Source organism: Emydura macquarii, unplaced genomic scaffold, assembly GCF_026122565.2.
Source record: "Emydura macquarii macquarii isolate MOO-44397 ecotype Brisbane River unplaced genomic scaffold, CSIRO-AGI_Emac_v2 contig_2531, whole genome shotgun sequence".
Lineage (NCBI taxonomy): Eukaryota > Metazoa > Chordata > Testudines > Chelidae > Emydura > Emydura macquarii.
The window spans coordinates 4,279,063-4,302,273 of NW_027132668.1; the positions used below are offsets into that span (position 1 = coordinate 4,279,063).

Consider the following 23,211-nt stretch of genomic DNA (forward strand, 5'->3'; position numbering starts at 1 on the left):
GTCGGAAGACAACTGTAGCCATTCCATTGACTTTACTGAGCTTTGGATCAGGCTTTCTTAATACAGCCCTCAAATCTTTCTCAACTGCAGATAGACAATTGTCAAAAGGTACTGGTTTATGACCAATGGCCCTTTTCTTTGCATAGGCTTCTCTTCAGGTTATTACAGAGCTAAACTACAAAATGGAGATTCATTTTTAAAAACAAAAAATGAGAACTCTAGACCCTGAATGATATTACAGTGTTTTCTGAATATGTAAAAATAAGCACTACAAGTTCTCTGAAGTGGATTACCTAGCAGTTATTCTTGCTCCAATATTTAAATTGGAATCAACGGTTTAGTAATCTCAGAATATGACAAAGACTGCTAGGGAGACAATTTTAGTCTGCCTATCAAACTGCTTCTTAATTTGATATGTTATATTGGGCATCTTGAAAAATATGACAGGAAAAATACTGCAACATCTATCACACCCACTTTGCTTAACTATTGTTCATTTCTTAATTAAACTTGCATAATATTGAAGGGAGAATCAGAAGAATTTGTGTTCCTATGTATGCCATTACCCATGCCGTGGGAACTTCATTTTAAAAGAGAAAACAAGCCTTTTGCTTTCATTCCACTGAATTTCCTAAATGGCAAGGAGTTGAGATCAAAGAGAACATTAGACAAGTTAAGCATAAGAGCACTAAATAGGGATCTGAACTACTCCCCACTCGCTACCAGAGTGGCAAAAATGTGGCCAACACATTTGCACATGACACAGAATTTATATGTTCTATAAGTAATGCACATTGGAAAACATAATTCCAACTATACATATAAAATGATGGGGTCTAAATTGGCTGTAACCGGTCAAGAAAGAGATCTTGGAGTCATTGTGGATTGTTCTCTGAAAACATCCACTCAATGTGCAGTGGCAGCCAAAAAAAGCTAACAATGTTGGGAATCATTAGGAAAGGGATAGATAATAAGACAGAAAATATTATATTGCCTCTTTATAAATCCATGATTCTCCCACATCTTGAATACTGTTGGTCACCCCATCTCAAAAATAGATATATTAGAATTGGAAAAGGTATAGAAAAGGGCAACTAAAATTATTAGGGGTATGGAAAGGCTTCCATATGAGGAGAGATTAATAAGACTGGGACTTTTCAGCTTGGAAAAGGGACGACTAAGGGAGGGATATGACGGAGGTCTATAAAACCTTGACTGGTGTGGAGAAAGTAAATAAGTGTAATTTACTCCTCCTTCTAACACAAAAACTAGGGGTCACCAAAGGAAATTAATAGGCAGCAGGTTTAAAACGAAGAAAAGGAAGTATTGCTTCACCCAACGCACAGTCAACCTATGGAACTCCTTGCCAGAGGATGTTGTGAAGGCCAAGACTATAACAGGGTTCCAAAAAAAAAAAAAAAAAAAAAAAAAAAAAAAAAAACACCACCTAGGTAAGTTCAGGAGGATAGGTCTATAATGGTTATTAGCCAGGATGGGCAGGGATTGCTGTTTGCCAGAGGCTGGGAATGGCCGATGGGAAGGATCATTGATGATTAACTATTCTATTAATTTCCTCTAAAGGCACTTGGCATTGGCCACTCTTGGAAGACAGAGATACTGGGCTAGATGGACATTGGTCTAGCCCAGTATGGCTATTATGTTTTTATATTCTTATGTACACCTTCTTAGAATCCACAGCCAAATCATTCATCATTGCACCACAGCAAGGGCCAGCACAGGGAACAGAAGAATCTAAAGACAGTACCAACCTCCACTCTGTCTCAATGGCATTGATGGGCCATTGCAGCAGCATAGATTCCCTGGAGCATCAGAATGTCTTGTCACAACATGCCTCCTTCTTCCTGTGATGCACCCTAAAATGTTCTCTACACTCTCTACAGGATCTCCGAGACACACAGGTTCCCTGAGCCTGAGGTGTTCCTCTATTGTTATATTTGTCTGTCTCATGTCTGCGCAAAAGGGACCATGGGACAGCTCGAAATCTGACTCCAGGTAGGGTCTCTCCAAGCCTCAGACAGGTTTCTCCAACACTTTGCACTTTTTAAACAACTGTCCCTCTTCAGAAGGATCCCAATGCCAGCAAATTTCCACCAGCTAGGAACATAGACAAAACTGCACATTAGAGCCAATGTAGTTGTAAGATAAATTGTAGGCTGACAACAGAAGCTCAATTAGTGAGTCACACCACAAATCCAGAGCCCAAGCCTATTATCCACATGCTTTGTCTGAGCACACCGCCACTACAGAGTGAATGGAATGAGTAGTTGCTCCTGAACCTGTGTAGCACATACCAAGGTGCACAACAATTCCTGGTTTCTTTTAATTAATCCCGTGACTCTAATTAAATTTCACATAATTCTAAACTAATGCCTCTTATTTCCAAAGCATGAGCCCTGATGAAATACTGACTTACCAAAATTCTTTTACGGTCCTTTTCCGATAGAAATTTCACTGGTGGATATTTCTGGGTGAAACTACAGAATTTCAAAACAGGAAGAAGAAAAACTAAGTTAAGATTTATTTAGGTGGGTTGACGATAATTTTTCCTTCATGTATCTACTTTGTGAAATTTGTCACAAAAATTAACCAATTCTGCAAACAGTACGTTTAGTTCGATTTTTAACTTTGTGGTAAAGTTGCTTTCAAATTGCTATCATTTTCCTAAAGAAAAAAACTGAGCAGTCACAAGAAATCGTTCTGCATTTAGCAAAAATAAGGTAAAGATGACTGAATTCTGAGTTATAAATAAAAAACCTGTGCCCCCTTATTTTCTACTTTATGATGCACAGACTTTTTTTTTTTTTTTTTTTTTAAGTATTTCTTTTCTTGCTTGATTTTGCATTAAAAACTTCAGGATCTGTGTCTATGGACAGCTGGAGAATTGATGCTAATTATGACATCATAGGAGATTGAAACCAGAACAACTGATGAGAGGGAAATATTTTTAGATGGTTGGTTTAGAATTTTTGTTTTTAATTCAAACTCACGAAAAGCACTTGAGAGAAGGGAAAAAAAAAGTTCTGTTAACTACTCAGCACCCTCAATCTCTCACGCTTTTCCTTTACGTTTCACTTATTTAAAATTTAAAACCAGAAAGTCAAGGAAATTTTTATTTTAAACTAGTACAGCCCTACACAGAATACATAATGTGAGAGTTAAGATTTTGTCCCAGCGATGGTTCGGAAAACTGGAAATGCTTTGGTGGGTGGTGTAGTACCATTTCACATGCCATTTTTTGCACTGTTCCTCCATAAATACAAAAGTAAAGAGTTCCTGGTGGTGTGTGGCTGAGAGTAAAATAAAAAACATTTGCCATGGTTTCTCAAATTCTCCAAAACTATTAGTCCTGAAAATAGTGAGCTCACAATTGATGATCAGGAGCATAATGCATCATGGACACAGAGCTATCACATCTCAATCATTTTCTTAACTTGCTTGTGTGTTGTATTATGGCAGCATCAGGTAAGGTTGTGTTGAGTTTCAATTAAGCAGCATTTTAGTCTTGCCAATACTTCAGTAGCTCAGGTCATTCTTAAGTAAATATCGTAAGAGGTAACTCAAATAATCATCACCCTTCCTCTTCAGTTACTTTGCATGCTGCAACTTGTGGGTGAAGTGAGTCAGTGGATTGAACAGAACTGCAGATATGCCAAGAGTTCTCCATGACAGATTACTTTTTCATTTGTTCACAAACAGAATGCTACTGGATTGACTCCATGCCCTTGGGTCTGAAACATCAGGACTCATCTCTCTCTCACCCACAGCCTTGTCTCAATGGAGATTTCAAATACGCAGAGCACAGATGCTGATTTACTTGAATGGCATTTTCAACCCTTCACCCTCAGAGAGCGCGTGATATTATCTACAGCATCCTGTGTGGAAACAGGCAGCAGCAGAACCCTCAAATGTTCCATGCAGGGAGGTTGGTTGCAGACCCTTCGCGCACAAATACCTCACCATCAAGGTGTTCTCTAATGGTAACAAAACTTCTTTGACCCAAACAGGGGAGGAGGTGGGTAAAATAATAGATTCCATCCCTTCCCTGACCAGAAGGATGTCACCATGTGCTTAGCATCAGGTCACTAAAGGGAACACAGTTCTGGTTGTCTGTATGCTTTAACTGGACATTTTCATGCTTTGAATTAATTGGCTCTTTTAAAATTTAACTCTAAACTTCCTAGTTTCTAATTATTGTTTTTGATAACTACACCACTGTGGTAATGCTTTTCACCTTTAAGTTACTGACATGCGCTCTGAAACTTCACTCCAAATAAATTAACAAAGGTTTCTCAAGGGCTAAATATTAAAGAAGGCCTTCATTTCCTCCTCCCCAGAAGCATGAGGATGAATTGCCTTTGAATTGTATGAGATAAGTGCTTTTCACTCCACACAACACCCATAAAACCAGTAGCAAAGAATAAGCTTTAAAAGCCCACTGTTTATCAGCCTCAATCCTCTAACAGCTACAGACTCAGAGGGTGCTTGTGTGACTCTTTATATCCATTTATAGTGAGTGTAAAACGCTACCAGATCAGAAATCACCAGAGGTAGCATTTTGCACTTGCTTTGCATGCATGTGAATAACTGCACAGACACAAGAGTGGAGAGTCAGACCCATCTCTTGTGATTTCATGATACCAAAATGAGGTATGTGGAGAGAGGGGTACATGTAAGATTTTCCCCCTCAATGGCAAGCACACAAGTGACACCTGAAATATAATCCATTAACAATATACTGAACACATACTCCAAATGCAAAGTCAGACATGTGCATCCTCACCAAAGACAAAATAACCTATTGGCTCTGATGCAAAAAGAATTAAATCTTAATCTGACATAACTAAAAATTAATACTGATCAAGCACCCATGAAGGACAGAACAAACAGCAGCTCAACTCAAGTAGATAAAAAAACACTAAGAAACACTTCAGCTACTGTTAAAAATGAAACAAATACAGTGGAACCCTGTTTATCAGCTCTAACTGGAACCCGATAATCAGATAATGAAAAATTCAGATAGGAGAATGGGCAAACAGTGTTGTCAATTTCCCATATTTTTTTGTGCGCACTGGCGGTTTGGTTAAGAGAGAGAGCCGGATAACGAAGGTTTGGATAAATGGGTTCTACTGTTCTTTGTTTCAAAACAATCAGTTGAAGACAAGAGAGAACATATAGGACTTTTTTTAAACCATTAATTCACGATTACAGTTTAATAAAAATGGTAGTAGCAGGTACTGTTGCTACTGATGGCAATGTGTAGTCAATGTCTGCATGTTGCCAACAAGGTCACCCCATCTGATCAGTCACCTCAGTGCTCATATTAGGATTTAGTAAATAAGGGTCACATATTCTTAACAAAAATTGTAAGTGGCAGGACAGTAAATCTGGAAGTCAGTTGTAAAATACAACTTGACATCTGTATTTCAGCACAGTATCATTTGCACTCAAGAGAAAGCGTGCAGCATCCTGGAAGCTGTGCAGACATTAGGCATGCTCAATTCCAGAAGCAGAACCCAGTTTCACTCTTCATCATAGGAAAGGCCTGGTGACAGCCAGCATGTCAGGTACACTCAAGTGTTTACAGGCACTGCGCAGCTTGTAGGATATGACATGGGTTCAAAACATGGCATGGGGACAGTTAGCAGCCCTGAGTTCTTAAATGGGAAGAGCTGTACATCCATACTGATAATGCTGAAAGCCTTCCTACATCAAGAGTGAGCATTTCATCTTTTAGTTCTTCATGTTTTTATTTAACTGAACCCTTCTTGAGTTAAATAGCATAGATCTGATAGCAGGTTTTATTTTTGGGTATTTTTAATTGTCTAAGGCCAAAAAAAACCACCTTTACATTAGGGCTTTTCATACAGGCAGTTAATCTGTGCTCAGAGTGCTGCCCAAGTGTACTATCAGGCCTTATTCCCGCAAATCCCTACATACGAGCTTAACTTTACAAACAAGAAGTCCCGTTAATTTCCAAGGGATCACTCCCAATGCAGACAGCTGAACATATGTAAGTGTTTGGAAAATCAGAGTCTCATGGCTTCTACACACTAGCGCTTACTTCAGTATAATTTATGCCGCTTAGGTGTGTGAAGAAGTCACCCCAGAGTGACAAATTACACCGACCTAAGCATCGGTGTGAACAGCACTATGCTGGTGGGAGAAGTTCTCCCACTGACATGACTACTGATGCTTGGGGAGGTGGAGTAATTATGCCAAAGGGAGAGCCCTCTCCCATCGGCATAGAGCATCTGCACTAGCTGTGCTATAGCAGCGCAGCTACATCAGTACAGCTGCACCGCTGTAGCGATTCTAGTGTAGACTAGGTTTCAGTATTTACTAAGAAACAGGAGACTCCAATGTTATTGAGCACATAATAGTCGTGTGCATCTACCCAAGTCCTTGAGACTCATTCAGCACAAAACAAAACATAGCTCTGCTGACTGAACCCCAAGCACAAAAGAACAGACGTACCTTTTTTCCAGGTCTCTGATTTTCTCTCTTAGGGGTGCAACAGCCTAAAATAGGAATAAAGGTAATTCTTTAAAGCAAGCTACAAGAATTTACATCTCAGAAAAAGAAACAATGCCTACACAGACAATTATAATAAGAGTAAAAATAGGGGTGGCAATCTTACATCTCATCTAAATAAATTCATTTAAGACACCAAGTTCAGAACAACTTACATATATAGTCTTTTGTGCCAATGGATCCCAAAGCATTTTACAAAAAAAGAAAAATCTGCTATAAATACAAGAAATTACTTCACCTACCACTGACATGCAGCACATGCAGAGCAGCTGTTTAAAAAGTATGTAGCAACAGTAAACAATAGTTTAGGACAACACATGAAATATTCAACTTAAATTGCAGGGGAAGTTTAGGCAGACAATATAATTACACATACTAAAACATAGCCATCACACCAGGACTAATACCTCTAGGTCTTGTGAAAATTGCCTTTAATGGCTAAAAGTTGCCAGGGCCTCAGTTTTAAAGAGACAACGCCACATTAAAAAAAATCAAGTTCTAAATACATTTATTTAGCTGGGCTGTTAACACCACTCTGGATTATTAAAGGGAAAGAAATTTAAAAATGCATTTTACCTACTAAAATCTATGCTCTTTAACTCTCTGCATTTCTGTCAGTTTGGACAATGACAAAGAAATGAAATCAGCTTCACTTCCATATTCTTTATCATGTAATGACAGGTTTGAATGTCAAACAAGGGAGATGACATCTGAACATTTTTTTTTTTATAAAAAGCTTTTTACAAAATTTAAATTTGGGACCAAATATAAATTGATGACATCTCTTCAGAGGATCACCTGAAATAGTATCAGCAGCAACACAGTGCACTTTAACACCACACTGGATTTACTTATTTTAAAAAATACCGACAGATTAGATTTTGATAACTGAAAGACTCCAGGAACTGAAATAAACTGCACATTTGTGTTATTTCCCCCTTTGCACTATAATTTACGCTCATTAATTCAGTAACTCACACTGAGTAGTACTACAACAGCAGTTGATTCCAATGGAGGAAGGTATTACATAATATGAATACAGGTGGCATAATTAGGGACTAGGTAGTTTCAGCAAGTGCCAAAGAACTTTTATTTCTCAGGAATTTTACTGTAACTTTTGCATATTGGGTAGTCACTGAAATTTGTAAATCTTATTTTTTTTAAAAAAAAAAGTTAAAGAGCATTTCCAAGTCCAAAAAACCTATTGCAATCATATCAAAATGACAAAGACACATGTAAGACATTAGTTAAGAGCCTGTTCCAATGCATAATGAAGTCACTTCAAGTGATTTTAATAGCTTTCAAATCATGTTCAAAGTAACAGTTGGTATACAGTTCTCTTGAAATACGATAAATCTGGTAAATCACATATACTGTTCATCTCCTCACCTCAAAATGAAGTCAGTCATAGAACACTATCCATATATGCTAGCTAAACTTTCATTTTTTGCCATCATTGCACTGGAAACCTAGTACAGTTCATTTACGTTTTTCTGTTGTGCTCATCAACTTAGTATTTCACTGCTAAAAATATAACTGGTTAGTTAATCTGGTCAAGAGTTAAGAACAAAGCAATGCACATATGTGGAAATTTTAAAATAGTAAATGCCTGTTAACAGTTAAATACACTTAACTTTTTGGAGGGGTGACAGAGAAAGGAGTTAGTACAGCAGTCCTAAGCTTGGTAACAAAGGCTCAATTCCCAGCAGGACTGGGATAGTTAGGAAGACACTGTGGCAAACAGGATTGGATCTTTGGAGTTATAATCTTCTGAGAGAGGTTTAGGGAAAACAGAGGGAAGTATTTGATTAGTGCTGGAAACTGTATGGGTCCACTATAATGAAGAACAGTACAGGCATGAGATCTAATGTTGAGGATTATATTAGTGGGAGAGTAATAAAGAAGGTAAAATATTCTATTTAGAAAGAAAATTAATTAAAAAATCAAAAAGCAATAAAGAATATTAACCACCTAATAAACTAACCTCCTCTATCTTACTTTCAACTTTCTGATCCCCGTTGTCTTGGATAGACCTGCTGGAGAAAAAGAGCCATGAAGCAGATCAACTAAACTACATTTCCAATATGTTCTTAATTTTTTTTTAAATTTCCTTTAAAAATTTATGACTGCAGAATGCATTCTCTAGAGATGCACAAAAACAGTGCAAATGACCACCACATAGCCTGATCCTATGCTTACTGAAGTCAAGTGGAGCCTTTCCATTAACTTTAATGGGCTTTAGGTCAGGCCCAAAGTTACCAGTATTGATCAACATGATAGATTTCACATTATATTAAAAATTCAATACAATATACAAAGATAATCTAGCTATTCATCCCATTACAGGGTAAGTCAACTCCCCAAAAAGTACTTTTGTAATGGAATTCTACTAGGAAAAGTGACTAAAATGGCTTGGAGGGCCCATATTTATTGTCCCAATGACTATATATCAAAGGTATAAATAAAATATATTTTCTCCAACTGCTAAATTTGCAAATTCAATCTAGGATCAGAGAGTTAAACTGGGTTCTTTACTTCCCACCTGTAATAAAGATTCTACAGACCAAATTATACCTTTAGCTGAACCTGACAAATTCCACTGCCTTTAGTGGGGTGATGCAAAAGTGTAATTGACTGGAACATAGTAAACAGTTCTGTAGAACAAGGAACTGTAGAATCCAGCTCATTCTTTCATCTGTGTTGACTCTAAAGAGGCTAGCAGGTGTAAAACACTTATTTTTGTCAATGGAGCAATTAGATCTGACTCTAAATACACACAAAAACCATATCAATAGAGTAGGAAGGTGTCATTTTTACACAGATATTTTCTAAAGTATACACTGTGTTTGTCTTAAATATTTGCTGATGCAAAGAAAGACAAAGAATTAGAATACCCATTAGAAAGCACTGGAATTTTTCACTGGATGATGAGAGCCACGTTCTACAATTATAAATATTTTTGGTTAAATCATCATTGTTAAAATAAAACTTAAGTTTACAAAACAACACACAACTGAAGCAGATTTCCAGTGCTCCATAATAGGAAAGTTAATTCCTTCAGTCATATTTGGCATCAGACAGAGGCCCCTCTCCTTAAAATAGCAGTCCACACAGATGGCAAGGCCAATCAACATATCAATGGGACTTAAACAGGGACTGGTATTTCTATCTTTGGCTTTGAACTTTTTAAATTAATAAAAATTTAATGCAGCTTTGAATTTTTTTTAAAGCAAAAAAGCACACTGAAGCGGTTTTAAATAACCACTCTACAGGCAAAAACATACTTAAAGGTTGTTTAGTAAAAGTGGAGCCATACCAATATATTTAGGGATACTTCAGGGTGGCCTCTTAAGACAGGAGGTTGCTGAATATAGCAAGTCTCTTGTACAGGTTTCATTGTAATCTAACTTAAGTGTTTAACTGTATGCAACATCTCAAGAGATTAGTGATGTTCTTTTTTTGAGCAAGTCACTTCTACAAACTTAGCATATAGATTGTTCTGGCTATCTAGTCTGAGGGCTTGCCTATTCTTAAAAGGCTGCAGCTGCACCCCTGTAGCGCTTCAGTGAAGCCGCTGCTTAAGCCAATGGAAGGGCTTCTCCTGTTGGCGTACATACTCCATTATGGATTTTACATACCCCTGAGCAACGTAGTTATACTGACATAATTTGCCAGTGTAGACCAAGCCTACGTGATTTTACTTAAGTTTGCATGAGTGCTTGTTTCAACTTAATTTTCATTTCAGACATTTTATGGAACTATTCAACATGATTTACAGTATTAAGTTTTTGCATACTAGAGGTTTCATGGGCAGCCAATGCAAAATGGAGTTCTTTCAAGCAAAACAGCGCTCCTTCACTTGGTACCTGCAATCATTACACTTAGAGAAACAGAAGGCCCTTTGTTAACTAGGCACACATATGCCACAGTGTTGGAAATCAGATCAACAATTCCCCTCACACCATTCTACAAAAAAAAAAAAAAAGTCAGTACAGCATGCCTTACTCAGGCAAAACAGCCATTGACTTGAATAGTTTTGTCTCAAGAAGGAATGCAGTATTGGTCCATGAGTAGAATCAGTCAGGCTGTAAAGACGCTTTTCACAAAAGACAGCCACTTACTGTAGCAGCAGCAGCAAAAACTGATCATCAGTTAACACTGCAACATTAGAATATTATTCAGGAGTAACACTGAGTAATTCACAATAATTATTGTATTAGATATTTTCCTGAAAATAGACAACATACACAACTTTGAACATTCACTGGTGGAACAGAGAACCTTTTCTTGTGTTTTAAGTGATGAAGGAAAAACTTAATAGAAAACACAACATACTAAAAGGTTCTTCAAGTAATCTCAGAAGTCACATCTATAGTAGTGTACTCACATGCTGTAGGTTTGAGCGTAGGCAAACTGCAGCTTTATTTTAAGTGAGTTTTTGCCCCCTTAACATACAAATCTAGTTACAGAGGCCATGTCTGAGCCCTCCACTTCTATGAAGCGACGCTATGTTCATGGTTTCTCTTCTAAAGATTAATTTCCCTTCCCTTACAACTCCATGGGGATATTCCCACATAAGTTTATGCTTTCCCAATCCAAATTAGTTTCCTTGGGTTGTTTCACCACACAGCAAACCATCCCCATTTCAAGGCAGCAGAAGCATGAATCTTCCACACATCTGAGGATATGTCTTCACTGCAGAGTTAGCCCAGATGGAGCATCCCCACCATAAAGCCTACCTGAATCAGAGCAGTGCAGCTGTGTCCACAATCGTGCTGTACTAGCCACTCAGTTGGGATGGATTTCTGGTGACCTCCCTAATTATTCTTAATGGTCCATTACACTGGGCCACTCTATGAATTCATTCACAGGGGGCACTCTTCCTCTCCAACCCCACAGCACGGAGCTGCTGTCTGAGGCAGTGATACGAGAACAATACTCCACGTAAATAACTTCCAAGAGGAGCATTATTAATACAGACAGCTCTGAAGGCATAAGCAAGCAGTTTTTGAGAGCAAGAACTTTTAATGAGAAAGTCATTAAGGAATTCAACTGGCAAACCTCAAATCGCTTCATACCGCACTTACTTGGATAGCATCTCTGTTCAAATGCTGTGGAAAATGCAGCAGAAATGGAGCAGGCAAACATGGGGTTAAAATGCTGAAGCAATGTAGATTACTTATAATTCAGTAAAATGGAGAAGGCAGACCAGGAAGTATAGCTCTGGTGGAACTGTGGGATGGCACTGGAGGACTAACAGCACCCAGACTTGACTAGCCTGCAGTCCCACTGCAAAACAGGTGGGTTGTCAGCTTGGGCTAAAACAAAACAGTAAGCTCAAGTCTATAGCCTCAGACATGCCTGGTAGCTTAGTCTTAAAGCACCCTCAAGCCTGGGATAGCGGTTTTTTCTTGTGTGGACAGAAGGTGGATTGGGGCAGTAGCTCATCTAACTCCGCAATTCAGGCATCTCTTAAGGGTTTAAGAAGGTGCAAACCTTTTGCTGGTTGTCCTGGAATGTCCTTCCACTCCACTGGAATGAGGAGGAAACTCAGCATTTCTTGTCCCCTACAAGTGAGGACATCCACGGCCCTACGATATTTCTCCAATGTTGAAGCCTTTTTTATTACAGAAATGGATCCTACACCTACCATTGTTGAGAGCTGACATTTCAACAACTTTGTGAGCTGCTTTTCTGATTTCATCTTATTGCTGCATAATGGGATAGTAACGCAAATAACCTTGTTTCAGATAAAGATACTGGTACAAAATAATATATTACCTCATGTTGATAAAGTTGCCCCATACAGCTAAAAAAAGAGAGAAAGAGAACACGTTATAGTGCCATTTAACAACAAACTATTACTTATTTCTCAATGTTTATGTCATCCTCATAGGAAGAAATTTAAAAACAAAATTAGACTTCATTAAATCTACACTAAATTTATCTATTCTAAAAGCAAGTCACTTTATATATGCCAAGAGATTAGAAACCTCCCTTTGTATGAGTCGGAAAAAACTGATGAAGTTAGACGAGGCTCTCCTGTGCCATAACAGGAAAGAACTTTGAATCATTTGTGTCAAATAAACAAAGCGCATGCAATATATCAGATTGAAATACTCCGAAGAGATACACATCTGAAAGACTGACCAACTAAAATACTTCTCTTCTATATACCAACCCCATACAGTTCACTCTACTGTATGTTGTGTATCAGCAGTCACCGAATTATGATTTGTCAACGTGTATATGATATAATGCTTTATTCATTAAAAAAATAAGATAACATGCAGTGAGCAAGAAAGGGATCCTATAGATCCCAGCCAGCAGAGCTGGGTGGAATGCAGTGAATAAGTCACAATACAATGCAGTACAGTGAACAGATGTCAGCTTTTCCTTTTCTCCAGTGAGATACAGAGATATGGAATACCAGTCTGGTGAAACTATTCACTATTCACTGTTTACATTGGTTTTTTTGAACCTGTTCAGTGCTTATGTAATTATAATAAGAGTGTCAGGCTCTTGTATTTTCTTAATACTTTTGACTAGAAAGAACTGTCAGAAGAGAAATCCCTCAAATATTAAGAAGATTGCCCTAAGCACTAGACGATTTTAGGTTCTTTGAGATGATTGGCATTACTGCAAAATGCTTAAGTGGGACCCCTGAACATAAAGTGAGAGTTGCCTAATAAGCAATACACAGAATCTAATAAAGTCTAAGTCTCTCCAGAAGACCTTGCACAACAAGCCTCAGGATAAGCACACAAATTCCTTCATTCTTGGGGTGGGGGGTGTCTTGTTGAGTTATGGTATTAACATATGTTGAGTACAAAAAGTTTCTGCAGCGATCTCAATTGCCTGTAGGCTGCTTTAGTTCCAGAGTGGTGGTTAATGAACTAGTCTGCCAAATAAAGGACACTCAGTATAACAACCTAGCCTCAGGCTTGTATGTAATTCCTCAGGACTATTAGTTTGTTTGTTTACAGGACCCAAGTGTGTGATGGATGCTTTACAGAGATATATTGAAGACAGACATTACAACAACATTTACAAGACTTTAAGGCCTTCCACAGTGACCCACAGGTGAAGACAAAATAAAACAGGCTGTGGAGGAGGGGAAGAAAGGCTGAAGGAGGATTAGTGCCATACAATAACGCAGTTGTGTGTGCACCCCTTGAGGCTCTGTTTATGTATTACGGAGGGGGGAAACAAGTGAACCCTCTTTTTGTAAGAAATACCACAGAAGTGAGCTTTTTAGGGGAGGGCGGGTTTAAATTAGGACAACGTGATGGACTACCAAATAAGCTCCAGGAAGGCATTTTGGGTATGGGATCAGCATGGATAACTGCACAGAAGAGGTGTGGGAAAGGAAATGAAGGGAGTATCATGACTGGTATTATCTGCAGCGGAACGGAACTGGGGGAGAGTAAAAGTAAGAGAGAGAGTCAGAGAAAAGGTTGGCAAAGCATCATGAATGATCTTGAAGGAGAGACTACTTCCAAAATCTCAGGACTTTCAGTGGTGCCACAATCAAAGGCATCACAAAACTCTAAAAAGAATAGGGAAGAGAGGCCGTGTCTTCATTGAAAGAATAGGTACATTTTTACATTGATATCACTAAGAGTCCATAGTGAGTTAGCTGTGAAAAGGCATGTTAGTTTTTACTTTGACTAGCTAGCTATATTGAGGTAGACCTCAAGTGGGAGATAGTCAAGTCCACAGTAAGCCCCTCCTAACTACACTTGTATCTGATCTCCACTGAAATTTTACAGCTAGCTATCGTGTGTGTGTTTTGCAGTGAAGACAACAGCCAGAACCAGGCAGGCTGCAGAGAGAAATTTCATAAAATTTTGAGCCACACGATGTTGAAGTTCACTTATAATAGGATCCTACAGATCAGGAAAATGCCCTATATAAATGATCAATTTGTTTTCAAATGGCAGAGAGAAACTGGGGTGGGTTGATGGGGAAGGTGGTCAGCTACAGGGGAAATGCCAAGCTCTTCACTTCCCTTCTGCAAAGAAGTATTCACTGGAGCCACAGGGTGAGAAACTGACTTTTAAAATGATGCCATGTAAAAATGCTGCATGACAACTGATCTAGAGGTAGGACTGTGCACTGAGGGTACATCTACATAGCAATTAAACACCCACAGTCGGCCCAGGTCAGTTGACTCAGGTTCACAGGTCTTGGGCTGCAGGGCTGTAAAATTGCTGTGAAGACATTCGAACCTGGGCTCCAGCCTGAGTCAGCTGACCTGGGCCACTCTGCAGCTGTGCAGTAGGTCTTTTATTTCAGTGTAAATATATCCTTAGTGCCCAGAACAAACAGAAAGAGTGAGCACTCAGCACGTAACTTCAAACAACTCCACTTTTCTCTCCCCAAAATACACCGTGCTGATAAATGGCTTTTTATTAAAAGTTTGACAACGTTTCTAAAATTCATATTTGAAATTTTTTTTAAAAGCCACACTTATGGAGACATAGTAGCAACTCCACACTTAAGGTTGCATTGAGTTACACCACAACAATCTCCCTTGCACACAGAGAAACAATCACAAAATTCTTTGAACTTGCCCCAACACAGAAGCTTAACTCTGACCTCGTGTTTTCCCATTTATAAAGTATTCTCTTTAGTCAACGTACATCTGCATGCAGTACATGCCTCAATGCTACTGAGGTGGGAGTTGAGGTTTTGCATTATAGCGCAAGTTAAAGGGTTTTTTGTGCATATTGAATTTCTTTATTCGTATGAGGGAGCTTCTTGTGGAGCTCTGTGAAATGGATTAGCATAATGTTCAGCAGTTAAACTAGGTTACTGAAGATTCCCTTAACTGGACATTGTCTTGCTATTAAGGGTTTGCAGGGGAGGTTTTGCATTTAAGCAAACAACTGTTGAAAAGGGTTTTTTTGGACTCTAGTAGGGTTCTATTAAGGCATTTGGTCCTGAGAAAAAGGGGATGCTGGAAAGTTTTGGCAGCTGGAAGGTGTGTTGGCAGATGTGTTTATACAACTCAGATCTGATGATAGTACGACCAAACAAATACACCAATGAATATTTAGACATGTGCTCATTAGAACTCTCATTCAGTTCAAATGTGGCCTTTGATACAGTTCCCACAACACAGAACTACCAGACTGCACAACAGCTGAACTAGATGATTCCTGGTTTGGAAGTAGGATGGGGCAAGAGAGAGACCTAACAGACTCATTCCAATATCTTAGAAGGTACACTGAGATCACCACATGCCCCATGTTCTATGGGCATATAGCCTTCTAGAACTAGCAAAACGAAAGCCCACAAAATCTGAACTGAATATGAAATCTAATAATGATCTCTCTTTCCTGCCCTCCATCCCCCCAAAAGAAGAAGGAGTGACAGGAGAAGGCTAGACGTTAAAAACAGCTGGTTGGCATGTGGGGAGGATTCAGTGTTAGAGGAATCAGTCTGACAAAGCCTCTTAACCTGTTCCCGCATGGCAGTTGAAACTAGAACGAGCCAGTTCATACAGGAGGTCAACTGAGCAGAACAAAAGTTGTAGCTGACTTCTTGGTCGCTCCCAGGAAAGTTCACAGCTAAACCCAGAAGAGATGCCCCAGCTGAATTTACGAGACTTGATCTTACAGTAGAGAGCTTTTTTTGCCCCAAGATGAACAATTAAATATTTACACACACACTTTTCACAATGGGAAATAGTACAGTGACTGGACCCTAATGCCAGTGGAATGGTACACTATGGTCAACTATGTCTATTTATCTCCTTACTTTCTGAAAGCCTGAACTCTGGGCTATTACTCTTTTAAACAGATTCTTAGCCGTTAATTCCATATGCTTGAAACTAATTCACAATTTGGCATCTTATTCATGCCCTTATTCTAAATGATTGACTTTGAAAAAAAATCAGATCTTCAGACTACACAGTGAGCAAGATGAATTCACTCTGCACATTCCTTCCCAACCCCACATGCTTTTCATAAGGAAAAAACTACGTACATATACCCCTTTGGTATGAAATCTGCATAACACCAAATAAAGGGCTGAATTCTACATGAATAAAAATGGCTGAATCCTATTTATAACTTGTGAGGACAGTTCATTTTCCTAAAAGAAGTTAATTTGTTGTTAGAAATAAAAAAGAAACTGTACATTCACATTCTCCGTGAGGACTTTACTGTGTATATGCCCTTTTTCAAGTGCTGTTCACAACCTCCAGTAAAAGATACAGTTTTCTTTGTGACAATCAAAGATCACTTCAGGTCAAAAAGAATCTCTTCATTTGAGGTTAGTGGTAAATGTTATATATTGCATTAAAAATGAAAATCCAGGGTTGCCAAGTGTCATGACATCTCACAGGACACACACATACATGAGCTGGTCAAAAAGCAAAACAGGGTTACTGACCAGTAACTGTTGTTCTTCGAGATGTGTTGCTCATATCCATTCCAATATAGGTGAGTGCACGCCACCGTGCACTGGTTCCCGGAACTTTTTTCCCCTTAGCAGACCCCGTAGGGTCGACTGAGGTGCCCTCTGGAATACCGCACTCATGCCAAGGTATATGGGGCACCACCGACCCTGCGTGCCCTCAGTCCCTTCTTTCTGTCGACTCCGACAGTGGGGACGGAGGATGGGTGTGGAATGGATATGAGCAACACATCTCAAAGAACATCAGTTACTGGTAAGTAACCCTGTTTTCTACTTTGAGTGATTGCTCATATCCATTCCAATATAGGTGATTAAATAGCCATACCTTGGAGGTGGGTAGGAGTCAATGGTGAGCTGCTCTCTTCACCATGGCCCTGCCGAACCCCGCGTCCTTTCTCTCCTGCTGCACGATGGCGTAGTGTGAACCGACGACCAAGTAGCTGCTTTGCAGATGTCCTGCAGGAGCACTTGTTCCAGGAAGGCCACCGATGAGGCCTGGGCTCTGGTTGAGTGCACTGAAACAGCTCCTGGAAGCAGCACCTTCACCTGCTCATAGCAGCACCTGATGCAGGCAGTGATCCAGGCAGAGATGCGCTGGATGGAGACAGGTGAGCCCTTCATCTGGTCCGCCACTGCCACGAACAGCTGCGTTGTCTTCTGGAATGCCTGTATCCTCTCGATGTAGTAGGCCAACGCTCATCTCATATCTAGTGAGTGCCATCTCCGCTCCTCCTCCAACCCGTGCGGTTTTGGAAAAAACACGGGGAGGAAGATATCCTGATTATAATGGAACTGGGAGACCACCTTAGGCAGGAAGGCCAGGTGGGGTCTCAACCGCAACTTGTCTTTATAGAAGATGGTGTAGGAGGGCTCTGAGGTTAAAGCTCTTATCTCGGAGGCCCTCCTAGCCAATGTAATGGCCAACAAGAAGGCTACCTTCTACGAGAGGACTAGCAGCGGGCATGTAGCCATAGGCTTGAAGAGGAATCCCATTAGTCTGGCGAGGACCAGGTTCAGATCCCAGGGAGGCACCGGGTCACGGACCTGCGGGTACAGCCTCTCCACCCCTTTGAGGAACCTGATTGACACAGGGTGGGAAAATAATGACCTCCCATCCATCGGCTGGTGGAAGGCCGAGATGGCCACCAGGTGCACTTTCAGAGAGGCCAGTGCTAAACCCTGGAGCTTCAGGTGGAGCAGATACTCCAAGATGGCCTGTATAGGTGAGCAGCTCAGTGGGATGCTGCGGGACTCGGACCAACAGGTAAACCGTTTCCACTTGGCCCGGTACACGACCTGAGTGAAAGACTTTCTGCTGCCCAGCAGAATCTGTTGGACCTGCGTCGAGCAGCTCTCTCTCCCTCCGTCAGCCAGAGTCTCTAGGCTGTCAGGTGGAGGGAGTCCATGTCTGGGTGCAGCAGGCGTCCCTGGTCCTGTGAGAGCAGGTCATAACGCCTCGGGAGCGGCACGGGCAGGACGATGGACAGTTCCAGCAGCATGCTGAACCAATGCTGTCTCGGCCAGGCTGGGGCGATCAGTATCACGTCCGCTTTGTCCCTCTCGATTTTCAAGAGGATCTTGGGCAGGAGCGGAATGGGGGGAAACGCATTCACGAGGGTCCCCATCCAGTCTATGAGGAACGCGTCGGAAATGGAGCCCGGCTTGCGACCCCGGAGCGAGCAGAATCTCGGGCACTTCCTGTTCCAGGAAGATGCGAACAGGTCCAGTTGGGGAACATCCCACTTGCGGAAGATAAAAGTCACCACCTCCGGGTGCAGTGACCAGTCGTGTCGGGATAGAAACGACCTGCTGAGGCGGTCCGCCTTGTCGTTCCTGACCCCCGGGAGGTGAGAGGCAGATATATGGAAGTCATGCCTCACCGCAAAGTCCCAAAGTCAAATGGCATCCTGGTAAAGGGCCGAGGAGTGCGCTCCCCTCTGCCTGTTCATATAGAACATGGCCGGTGTATTGTCTGTGATGACCTGCACCATCCTGCCCCTCAGGAATCTGAGGAACACTCTGCAGGCCAACCGACTGCACTGAGCTCCCGGACGCTGATGTGGAGGTTCTTTTCCTCCTCCGACCACAGCACCTGGGTGCTCAGGTCGGTGCTGATGTGGGCTCCCCACCCCACATCCAAAGCGTCCATAATTAGGGTGACCGAAAGGGCTAGATCCCCGAAAGGATCCCCTCTTAACACTTCCCCGGGAGTCCTCCACCAGATCAGGGAGGCCAGGACCTGTGGGGGAACTGTGACCACCCTGTTCAAGGAGTGCCTGGCTGGTGCATACACCGAGGCTAACCACGCCTGGAGAAGCCTGAGTTTGAGGCGAGCCAGCCTCACCACATACGTACAGGCTGCCATGTGCCCCAACAGCTACAGGCAGTGCCTGGCTGTCGTCGTGGGGCACCTGTGTAGCTGGGCAATTATCGCGGCCATCGTCTCGAACTGAGGCTACGGGAGGAAAGCTCTGGCCTGGGTAGCGTCCAGGGTGGCCCCGATAAAATCTATGCGCTGCACTGGGGTGAGAGTGGACTTCTACTCATTTATGGGCAGCCCCAGTCTGGTGCATGTCACGCAGGTGAGGGATAGGCTGTTCCGAATGTGGGCCCTGGTCCTGCTCCTGATCAGCCCGTCGTCCAGGTAGGGGAAGATCTGCACCTCCCTGAAGCGCAAATGGGCCGCCACTACCGCCATGCACTTCGTAAAGACCCTGGGGGCAGATGAGAGGCCAAATGGCAGGGCCAGCTACCATAAACCTGAGGAAGTGCCTGTGGCTGGGAAGGATGGAAATGTGAAAATACGCATCCTTCAGGTCGAGGGAGGCATACCAATCTTCAGGATCCAGAGAAGGAATAATGGAGGCTAGGGAGACCATGTGAAACCTGAGATGCCTGATAAATTTGTTCAGTCAGCAGAGATCTAATATGGATCTCAGGCCCCCTTTTGCTTTGGGGATAAGGAAATACATGGAGTAGAATCCCCTCCCTATTTCTTGTGGAGGGACTGCTTCCCCAGCCCGGAGGAGGGAATTCACCTACTGCAAAAGGAGATGCTTGTGAGAGGGGTCCCTGAAGAGGGATGGGATGGGGAGGGAGTCCGGGGGGAAAGCTGTAAACTGAAGGGCTTATCCCCTGAGAACTATGCTAAGGACCCAGCAGTCTGATGTAATATTCTGCTACTCGGCATAGTAGGGTCTGAGCCTTTCTGCAAATGGGAAATGTGGATCCAAGAGAGAGGTATCGGTGCCACCATTGGGCGCGCCATCAAAATTGCTTCTTTGATTTAGGCCCCTTAAATGGCCCTTGCTGGGAGGCCGTAGACAATCCAAATCGATCACGGCGCCCAAATCCCTTATTCCTGTCATGGCCTCTATGGGGCTGAGAGGGTCTGGGCGATGGTCTAGGGGACGGTTGGGCCTGGCATTGGGGCTGCGGCCGAGACTAACGCCTCAAGGCCTGGGGGGTGTACAGTCCCAAAGACCAGAGCGTAGCTCTTGAGTCTTTTAGAGCGTGCAGCTTCTCGTCAGTTTTGTCTGAGAATAGGCCTGCCCCATCAAAGGGCAGGTCCTGGATGGATTGCTGCACCTCCTGGGACAGCCCGGAAGACTGCAGCCATGAACACCGCCGCATGGCTATCGCAGAGGCCATGGCTCTGCTGGCGGTGTCTGCAGCATCACTGGCCGCCCCTGCCACCGTGACACCCTCATCCAGGACCGTGGCAAAGTCTGCCGCCTGGTCCTGGGGCAACCCCTCTGCGAACCTCCTCACTGAGTTCCATAGGTTCAGGTTGTAATGACCTAAAAGGGCCTGATGGTTCGCTATTCGCAGTCGTAGGGCCCCGGTGGAATATACTTTGCGGCCGAACAAGTCAAGTTTTTATCGTCCTTGTTCTTAGGCGTGGTGCCCGAGCCACATTGCCTGTCTCTTTGGTTGGCCGCATCAACCACCAGGGTCCCCAGGGCTGGGTGGGTGTACAAAAATTCAAATCCCTCTGCTGGCACATAGTACTTTTTCTTGGTGCCTTTTGAGGTGGGGGCCACCGAGGCAGGGGTTTGCCAGAGACTTGACCAGTTTAAGGACTCTCTCATGTACCGGTAGGGCCACTCTCGATGGTCCCGTCGCCCCAGCTACCCCAAAGAGGGGGGCCTCCTCCTCAGAGAGCTCCTTAAGTTCAATATTCAAGTTGTTGGCCACCCTCTTAAGGAGCTCTTGGTGGGTCCTGAAGTCAGGGAGGGGTGCCCTATGGTCCCTGGCAGCCGCCTCATCAGGGGAAGAGGAGGAGGATTGTGGAAGGGGCCCTGCGGAGGGTCCCTCCTCAGTGTCCGATTCCTTCTCCGAGGAATGGCCCTTAGTCTGTTGGCTAGGTGGAGGGGGCACCGGCTGTGCCACTGAAGATGGGACAGATACTGTGCCCTGCCCCATCTGTGCTCCCCATGGGCCCTAGTATGGCCACTGCCAGGGCCCCTGCGGCCACCCCAATGCCGACATCGGTGCTGGCTGCAGGGCATCGTGGCAGGACTTGCCCTTGCGGGACCCGGAGCCACTAAAGCGGTGCCGACGGTGTCTGCAGCTTCTGCTCGACTTCGCCAGGGACCTGTCTCTCGACGACCCCGACGAGGTTGAGGAGCGTTGGTGCCGTCGTGAATGGTGCCGATGGGCTGATGCGTGGCTCGACGAGCTGGAGGAAAACGACCTCCGTCTTGGTGCCGAGGACTTCCAGCGCTGCTTTCCCTTCGGGGACTAGGTGCGGTGCTGCCCATGCCTCCTCGGTGCCGAACCCGATGCCAAGGACCGCGATTGCTGGTTTCTTCGGCACCGGGATCCACGCCAGACTCCGTGCCGGGGATCGGGATCGGTGCCGTGGAGGCAAAGGGCTCGGTGCCAGGGTGCGGGAGCTGCACCCACTGCACGAGGCAGACCTGGATCAACGCCACCTCGAGCACGCTGCCTCCGGTGCCGTGGACCATCCTCGGTGCCACCGTGAGGAGGAGCTCGACAACTCGTAGTCAGAACCATGAGGGGAGCCGGCACGCTCTACCCTCTCTGGCTGTCTGGAGGGAGACTTCGCCCCTGACGGGGTCTCGACCACCCACCTGAGGTACCCAGCACGGGTTTACTTCGGGACACCAGTCCCTGCACCCTCAGCCGAGGGGGGGACAGAGGCGTAGGCATGACCATTAAGGTGCATGCTGCGTGGAATGCCTCTGGTGTCGACAGTCCTTGCAAGGGCACTCCCTCACCCCCAGGAGTCAGGGGAGGTTCCCTGCGTGGAGATGCAGGCACTGGAGCTAGCTCAATGGGCCGTGGCTGGTGCATCTCCTGGCTTGACCCTGGCCGCACAGGCAGTGCGGGGGAGCCTTGGCGCTCGATGCCCTGGCGTTTTCTCTTCTTGGGCACCAGAAACTGGCGGCAATGGGTCGGCTCTGGTACCGGTGGTGTGCGCCGCACCAAGGAGACGCTCAGTGCCACGGGGAAACGCACCAATTCACAGTCCGGGCGGAGAGCCGCCTCCATCAAAATAGCCTTCAGCCGGATATCTCTCTCTTTCTGAGTCCACGGCTTGAAGGCTTTACAGATTTTACATCGGTCCCGACGATGCTGCTCCCCGAGGCATTTAAGGCAGGGATTTGCCGCAAGCGGAACAGGATTTAAACCCAGGAGAGACGGGCATGACCTGGACCTAAGGCCCCAAGGTCGCTTCTATTCTAAATCTAACTATCTACACTTAAACACTTAACTCTAACTACTCAACTACTGAACAATAACAGATCGTAAGGGGAATGCTGCTTGCTAGAAGGCAAGAGGCGTCACGGGCGGAAAGAAGGAACTGAGGGCCTGCAGGGTCGGCAGTGCCCCATATACTGCGGCATGAGTGAGGTACTCCAGGGGGCACCTGAGCCAACCTTATGGTGTCTAAGCGGAAAAAAGTTCCGGGAACCAGTGCACAGTGGTGTGCATTCACCTATATTGGAATGGATATAAGCAATCACTCGAAGTAGAATACATTTTTATAAAAGTTGTTGGGGTGTGTGTTTCGGGGTTTGTTTGGTTTTTTTGGCAGCCTGGCTGTCTCTCTTCACATTCATTGCTTCCTCTGCTGGACCACAGGAGGACACAATATACCAGGTGGTGGAAGCGGGGTGTGCAGAGGACAGGGCGGGGAGTAGCAGGATAGAAGGAAATGGCTACAGGGAGATGACAGGGGCTGAAAGGCAGGTGACAGAAGGGTCA

General features: G+C 43.6%; 1 protein-coding gene across 3 annotated transcripts in view; it reads right to left on the reverse strand.

The window, feature by feature from the left end:
• UXS1 (UDP-glucuronate decarboxylase 1) overlaps positions 1-23,211 on the reverse strand; it is a 98,604-nt gene that overhangs the window by 64,971 nt on the left and 10,422 nt on the right. Inside the window, exons 2-5 of one of the 3 annotated variants that reach the window (XM_067563610.1) lie at positions 12,334-12,361; positions 8,537-8,585; positions 6,496-6,539; positions 2,435-2,495 (exon numbers count right to left, since the gene is read on the reverse strand). In XM_067563610.1, the coding sequence (XP_067419711.1) occupies positions 2,435-2,495; positions 6,496-6,539; positions 8,537-8,585; positions 12,334-12,361 (182 nt within the window). Of the gene's footprint in view, positions 1-2,434; positions 2,496-6,495; positions 6,540-8,536; positions 8,589-12,333; positions 12,362-23,211 lie in introns of those variants that run through there. The other 2 variants (XM_067563608.1, XM_067563611.1) reach the window with 2 other exon arrangements.